The sequence below is a fragment of the Hibiscus syriacus genome, unplaced genomic scaffold, assembly GCF_006381635.1.
Source record: "Hibiscus syriacus cultivar Baekdansim isolate YM2019G1 unplaced genomic scaffold, ASM638163v2 tig00117011_pilon, whole genome shotgun sequence".
In the NCBI taxonomy this organism is placed as follows: domain Eukaryota; kingdom Viridiplantae; phylum Streptophyta; class Magnoliopsida; order Malvales; family Malvaceae; genus Hibiscus; species Hibiscus syriacus.
Genome location: NW_024063523.1, coordinates 546,833 through 554,934, shown reverse-complemented (window position 1 = coordinate 554,934; position 8,102 = coordinate 546,833). Strand labels below are relative to the sequence as shown.

At 34.3% G+C, this 8,102-nt stretch overlaps 1 protein-coding gene across 1 annotated transcript; it reads left to right on the top strand.

Annotated features, from left to right (window-relative positions):
- The first annotated feature begins 7,492 nt into the window (after positions 1–7,492).
- On the top strand, positions 7,493–7,828 carry LOC120195295 (auxin-responsive protein SAUR50-like). The gene has a single exon (XM_039197363.1). It carries the CDS (start codon positions 7,493–7,495, stop codon positions 7,826–7,828), a length of 336 nt encoding a protein of 111 aa, XP_039053294.1.
- The last annotated feature ends 274 nt before the right edge of the window (positions 7,829–8,102 follow it).

The window sequence follows — 8,102 nt, the reverse complement described above, 5'->3', positions numbered from 1 at the left end:
AGGAGGCCAACTATCCATTACAGAGGCTGACACCCACAGAGGCTGAGCTTACACTAATTGGTGGCAAGCTAATAAGAATTTTTTTGATGGGACGGATGATGAGCACCCTCACGTGCCCGATATGATGGATGAGAGTTGGCTTTCGTATGAGTTACCGACCAGTACCATTCCTCAGCAGGAGAGGAGAACAGTACTGGACACAATTATGGATAATACCCTTTGGGCTAAGACCGTAGTTGATTTTTATCTGCATGAGCGGAGCTAGGGGTGTTACGCTGACATATGCAAAATCGACGATAGTATGCATTTCTTTCTTGATCGGTCTTGGTGGAGTGTTTTATTAAGGGTTGAAGAGAATGGTTATTTCGAATAGGGGGTAAGCCTTATATTCTTCTTATATTGCATTTTGATTATTTTTTTAAATTTATTAAATTCACTAATATATGTATTTTTTTTATCCATAACATATTGATGCATAAGTGTCACGTCTTCTGATTATAAGGAAATTGAAAAAAATAAAAAAATACGCGATGAACTATTATGCCTTCATCTTTTCACGTAGCTCACTTAAAGGATCAGAGAGACACTTCATATTCGTTGGGTAATGGAAAAGCTAAGCTTTATCCTGCGGGTGGGAGGTCGATAAGGTTAGTATTTATTTTTGAATATTTTAAAGGTGTTCATAAATTTTATTTGATGTGCGCAATTAAATTATTATTTATGATTGCAGGTGTTTATCCCTGTTATGGAACGTCGTCATTGGCTTCTCGTCGAGCTTCAGCTCCCATCCGTGAAGGTGATAGTATATGATAGCATGTTGAATTACATACCATTGTCTGATTTGAAAGATATTATTTGTAAGGGATGGAGCGCTCATTTGGCTTAATACTTGGATGCGATTGATTATTTGACTAATTCTGGAAACAAGAAGCCAAAAAAATTCAAAGTTACAATGATTAGAGACGAGACAACACCACAACAAACGGCGGGAGCCAGAGGGGATTGTGGTCCTCTTGTATGCATGTGCTTGGAACGTTTGATGACAGGAGGTAAATAGTTTCTACCTCCCACATATAGAGATAGAGATGCAGTAGGGTTGTGGTTTCGTCATTTTATGGCTAGAGCGATATATTCGAGACGTTGCATACATGCATCCGCGTGTTGAAAGTGTGTATAAATAACCATTTGTAATTGGTAAGTTTGAGCAAGTGTTATACTCTTTGTTGGTTTAAAAATGTTTGGTTAAGTACCTAGAATTCAATAATTTATTGTTTGTTGGTTTTAGATGTGTAGAAAGTGTTGTTTGAGCAAATTTTTGGTTTATGCAGGTTAATCCTGAAGTTAGCTGCGTGAAATTTGTTGTCTGGGGCTAATTGTATCAATGTGCTGTTGATTTGTTTTTTTAGATGTGTAAATAAGAATTGTTTTTTGCTTGTTTAATTGATTTGTAAAAGTTGATTTGTTGTTTAAGAAAATTTCAGTATGCATTATGTTGAAGGCAAAATAGACCTGTTGAATGTACACTTTCGCGTTGACTTTCGCAACAATCACAACGCAAAAATTGCAACGCGAATTTGACTTTCGCAACAATCGCAACAAGAAATCACAACGTGAATTTGACTTTCGCGTTGCGAATTCAAGGAAAACACCTTCAAAAAGATAACAGACAATAATCTGATAAGTGATAACAACTGAACAGATCATAGCAATGTTCAAACTCAAGTTACTAATGCATGTCTAACTAAAAATGTATGCATTCACACATAAAATACACATAATACAACGTTTGCATTTAAAAATCACATAAATTAATAAGTCCCAAAAGGTGAAGCCGGTTTTGATTGGGATTTTGATTTTGATTGCGATTTTGATTTTTTTTGCTTGACACCATATGAGCTTTGGATTTTGATGAGGATTCATATTTTGGTAGAGGAAAAGATGATTGTGATGGCACTGGTGATCCACATGTCAACCTTGTATGACCACTTTCCTTGCACCAACTACATTTCGATATCCTCTTCTCTTCACCCTTAGACGGTATACGATCGTGATTTTTTGGTCGGCCAGGTAGCCTGCTATCCATGACTGGTGGCAAAATTGTTTGTAAGTCATCTGGTATGTCATACTCAGAAGGATGTGGAATAGGGTAGACAATCTCGGCATAAGTCTGTCGATATACTTCTGTAGTGTAGCAATCCATAGCGTATGCGCTTGAATCATCTTGGTTTAGATGAAGAGAAACTTTTATAACATGGCCACACGGATAACCAGATATTTGCCATTTCATACAACTACACGTCTTTGCATTTAGATCGACAAGCCCATTTAAGTTATTATCCAATACTTCAAACAAAGTGTTTGAACATGGTTCAACTCTCCATGATGTTGACTTCACAACACGTTTCGTTATCTTTTTTTCAGTCCATGGTGTAACACGACGTTCCAATGTTCTTGTAAATTTAAATAAATAATATTTAGTAAAATATATAAATATGATAAGTTACGAATTTAAAGAAACAATACCTGCATGGTTTCTTTTCTTGTAGTACCACTGTTGAATAAAGGCTCGAAAAAACTCCATTACCACAGTAATGGGTAATTTTCGGGAATGACGACTTAGAGCGTTGATTGATTCTGCACTATTAGACGTCATGAATCCATATCTTGCTCTAAGTTGATGTACTCTTGACCATCTTTCAAACCCGATATCTTCTAGTATTTGAGCACATTGAGACAAAACACGTCTTAAACAATTTATATGCTTATTAAAATCCATTCTCGATAAGCTTTTATAGCCTTCCAGTATGTCCATTTGTGATTTTTTATAGCATCAGACCTTAATTTTAGATTTCTGTACAAATAAACACCACAAAGTCCATGAAAAATATCTGGGAAACACGTTCTAACAGCGTTGTCAACTGAGTTTTCCCTATCGGATATGATTGTCAGATTGCTAATAAGACCTATGCAATCCCTAAGATACCCCATAAACCATGTCCATGAATCAGAGGTTTCAGATTTGCCAACCCCGTAAGCTATTGGCAGTATCACATTGTTAGCATCCATGGCTACTGCTAATAAGTTTACTCCAAGGTATCGACCTTTCAAATGTGCTCCGTTAACTATAATAACTGGGCGCATGCAAGTAATAAATGAACGAATCTACAAAATCATATACACAAGAAATATAATCATTTAAATGTGAAATGCATGCAACTAACAAAAATGAGTCAACAAAATTATATTGATTTACTAACCGCAGCACCAATGGCGATAAACAGCAACTCAAAGCGTCCATCTCTATCTGTTTTGCTATGAGTTACCGACCCATGATTTTTCAGCTTGAAATTGTGACAATAAGCCGGCAGTTGGGCAAACGATGCTTCTGGCGACCCCCTCAATAATTCCAATGCATAACATTTGGCTCTCCAAGCTTAAGAATATGAGATACTAATATTGAACCGAGCATTCATGTCAGTCATAATTTTATGTCCCCGATATACCATTCCATTCAAAAACATTAACTCAGCCAGAAAACCACCCAACACCTTTTTGTTTGCCTGTCTATGGTGAGGAAAAACTTGGGTTCTTGAACATGTATGTTTATCAATAAAAGTCCTAACTTGAAACATTTCACAATCTTCTATCCTCTTTGCAATCATACGCCACGTACAGTTTTTGTCAATCATACACCTTGTTTCGAAACGATCTTTGCTTGATTTGTTAACTTTTAGTTGCTAGCCATCTTCCACACATTTTGTATACAAAGCTATCTTCAAGTCTTCCTTTGTATCAAAACAATCATCTTTCTTGATATGAATAACTTTTGTGTAACAATCAACTGCTATCTTTACCAACTCTTCTTCCGGTATCTGAAGTAATTCTGGCATATTCCAGTTATACTCCCGTGGTATTTTCTTCTTTTTCTTTTCTTCGGGGACTTCTTATTCTTTTTCTTATTCAGGGTTATATGAATTATATAATGGATGTTCAACATGTTCATTCACAGTCGTAACTTCCTCCTCATTATCATCAACAACATCTTCCTCGACAACAGTTGTTTCATCATCAAAATTCGGGTATTTACCAATATCAAAATCATTACATGCAGGTCTGTTTCTTCTTCCATCACATCATCAAAATCTGAGTATTGACCAAGATCAAAGTTCGGGTATTGACTAAGATCAAATTTCGAATACTGACTAGTACTCACAATTTTTTCTGTTGGCTCATAATCGTCTAACTGGTCAATATGAAAACCGGAATTTGGTGCTGAAAGTTGATTGGGATTTGGATTAGGAAAAGGTTGTGGGTTTTGAGATTGTGTTTGGTATTGGAAATATGGTGAAACAAAATTTTCTTGGTGATGAAATTGTGGTGGAACCATTAAATTTTGAGATTGATAACAACGTTGTACATTGTGAGCACCATAAACTGGGGTTGAAGAACTTAGTTGATTACTACCCGCTACTGACCCAACTTCACTACTTTTAGGTTCAACAACATACAATGTAACATCATCTTCTTGCGAAACACCAATGTAAGTAATGAATCGTTCAACATCTTCATTGTCGGTTAACAAATAAACTTTACATTTTCTCTGATAAGATAGCCTAAATCCACTTAGAGGCTCTAAATTCAATTTCTTTGCAACACGTAACATTAGAGTTTCATAAGTTCACTTTTTTATTGTCAGTTTTAGTTGAAAATTCATGGGTAAATGCATATATTGTAAAACACCATGAACATTCTCCTATGACCCTCCAAAACATAAATCTATCCAAACATGATCAACATTATTTGATTTCATTCTACAAATTGTAAATTAATTTACTGAACAAATGAGCTATAAACTACATATCATCACTAACTTAGAGAAAAACATACCTTTATTAAGTTGATAGTTGATAATTTGGGAGAGAAATCATTGAAAAATTATATAGAAATAAAATTATGTAAAAAAATAGAGATGAGGAAGGATGTCGTTGGATATAGGAACGGATGTCGCCGGAGAGAGTGATAGATGGAGATGGAATGAGTTACGATTTAGGGATTTAGGTTATGAGTTGATGCTGCTGCGTAGTTATATACCCAAAACATTTGTGTTGCGAAAATAAAACCTGTTGCGAAATTAAAATTTGTGTTACGAATTCGAAAATCGAGTTGCGAATTCAGAAATCGAGTTGCGAATTTGAAATTCAGTGTTGCGAATTTGGAAAATTACGTTGCGAATTTGGAAACTGTGTTGCGAAATTGGAATTCGCGTTGCGAATTTGTTGGTCATTTTCGCAAATCCAAAAAAAATTGGTTAAAATCGTATATTATAAAGCATTTTCGGTCACTGAATTTTTTTTCTATATATATATATATGTACGGATTTATCCTAACATAAATGTATTGCTTCAAGAATATTAATCAGGTAAACATATTTTAGCCAATCAAATCATTTTTATATTTATTTTTTTAACCTTTATGAATACTAAAATTTAGATTCATAAATTATCAATGAATATCATAATCGTTTAAAATATCATTTATTTTTTTAACTATAAAAATTGAATTTCATTAATAACGGAATGAATCAAAATTACAATGCATCAAAATATAGAGAGAAACTTAGAGACAATAATCATCAAAATACTCATACAAAAGTAAAATATAAACCTAAATATACGAAGAAAAATATAACTTTCCATTAAGAATAACCACCAACATCAAAACTGAATAACCTTCACAAGAACTCATTGTCTCTATCGAATGAAATGTTTTACGAAGTGATTAGTGAACCAAAAAATCGATAGGTTGATTCGCTACACAATTCTGATTATATCGACAAATAATATTCTGACTATACATGACCACCGCCAAACCAATCAAAAAATAAATGACGTGATGATTTTTGTGCAAAAACCAAAATGACCGGAAAGGTATGTAAAAAACATACCAAAAATCATAAGGATCGTGCCACAAGAACAAAGAAAACATTGTAGCCAAAAAAGATTCTTATTCAAAATTAAAATGATTAAAAAAAAGAAAATAAAAGGCATAATATAAAAAACTAAGAGAATTAATAGGAACTGGCAGTCGACAACCAACATTAAAATTAATGTCGTCATTGGTTAAACAAAAGTCCAAGAAAAAAAGAAAACGATATAAAAAATATTGAAAGAAAAATAAGTTGAAAGAAGGGAAAAGCTAAATTCTTAAGCCAAATTCCTTTACCAACTATATAGTGTTTACGTATAATGAAATTAAAACTCAAATATTTGACCCCAAAAAAAAACTAATACCTTAACCTTGACCAACTATAACAAAACCTCGTCGACGTCAGCTCATGGAATTTTAGATGTGAGCCTAATTCTTACTCCAAATTCCTTTCCTTTTTCTCTAAAGATTAACGGGGTTTGAATATTATATATGGAAATATGGTTATCATTTATGGAAATGCATGTTGAATCTTTTAGGTTTTGTCGATAATCATGGAATATAATGTAAATGATCCGAATTAAGAAACATATAAAAATAATAACTCGAAGGAGAATTCCGTGATAAAGAAATTGTTGTTATTTCTTAAAGACTCGGGTTCGAGCATTATAAATATTATGGGACGAGCGTTCAATGTTACAAGGTTAAGAGTTATATTGAAATATATATTGTCTCTTACTTACTCATATTAATATATATATATATATATATATAAAAGAAGGAATAACGTGTTCGATTGGAAAATTGTAGTTGAAGTGTGCATGGGATCATGTTTAGACGTCTCCCTTGTGGTAAAATTATCATAAAAATCTTTATATTATATCTCATATTACACTTTAGTCTATTGAAAAATAAACAAATTGATTCATGTATATTTTGACAAGAAAAAAAAAGTATTCCTCCATTAAAAATTTATCGATGCAATAACTTTTAAAATATAAATATTTATAATTTTTGTCAATTTAGCTCTTAATCATTCCGTTACAAAATTCTTCGACATACATAATGCAGGGATTTCTTTTAATAAAGATACCAAATTATAATCCGATATATAGTGCATGGTATGGTACTTATACCCTCCATTGATCTGCCTAATTTTCACTAATGTGTGGTCCGGTCCTCTTCTGGTACATATTATTCAAGTAGCACGTACATGCATGTGAATCACTAATATTTTATCTGCCAATATGGGTTTCAAAATTAAAATGATTAGAATGAAATAGGGTTTCAAAGGAAGGCATGAAAGGTAGCACGTACATGCATGTGAATCACTAATATTTTATCTGCCATTCGATTATGAGAATCACAAGCTCGATGATCATAAATGGAACTATACAATTATTACTATACATATCCCTTGAACTTCATTATCAGACCCCTTGTAAAAAAAGAAAAGACCCAAATCTCACAACCCCGCATGATATTGTTTTTCTCCTTCTCACTTAGCTTAATTAGCTCTCTCGCCATATAAACCCGCCACCACCTCTCTCATTTTCCAGAGCTACAAATGGCGATCAACGGGAAATCGAGCAGACTGGCGCAAGCAGCCCTCATAAAGCAAATCCTTAAACGATGTTCCAGCCTAGGAAAGAAACAAGGCTACGGTGATGATGATGACGATGAAGAGCAGCGGCTCCCTCTGGACGTGCCCAAAGGTCACTTCGTCGTATACGTCGGCCGGAACAGAAGCAGATACATTGTACCCATATCGTTCTTGACCCGACCCGAGTTCCAGAGGTTGCTCCACCAAGCAGAGGAGGAGTTCGGGTTCGATCACGACATGGGACTCACCATCCCTTGTGAAGAAGTTGTTTTCCGGTCTTTAACATCCATGCTCAGATGAAATCCATGGAGAAACGTTGGATTGAGATGAAGCTGCTTCTCTGATTTTGTTTTCTCATCTCTCCCTCTTTTTTACTGAGTTGTTTAAACTGATCTGTCACATGCAAAACCCCACAACAGAGATTGTTTGGGCTTTTAGATTTGTAAATCTGAGAAAAATATTTTCCTCACCCAGGTTGCATATCAACTGTCTGTCAATGTACCCTGTGAGAGATTTAGGGATTATTCCCTTTATTTTTTCATTACCGTGTCTTCTCCTTCCTTCACTTGAAAAC

Excerpts from the sequence above, each read along its gene's own strand:
- LOC120195295 (XM_039197363.1), top strand. The coding sequence starts at position 7,493 with ATGGCGATCAACGGGAAATCGAGCAGACTGGCGCAAGCAGCCCTCATA.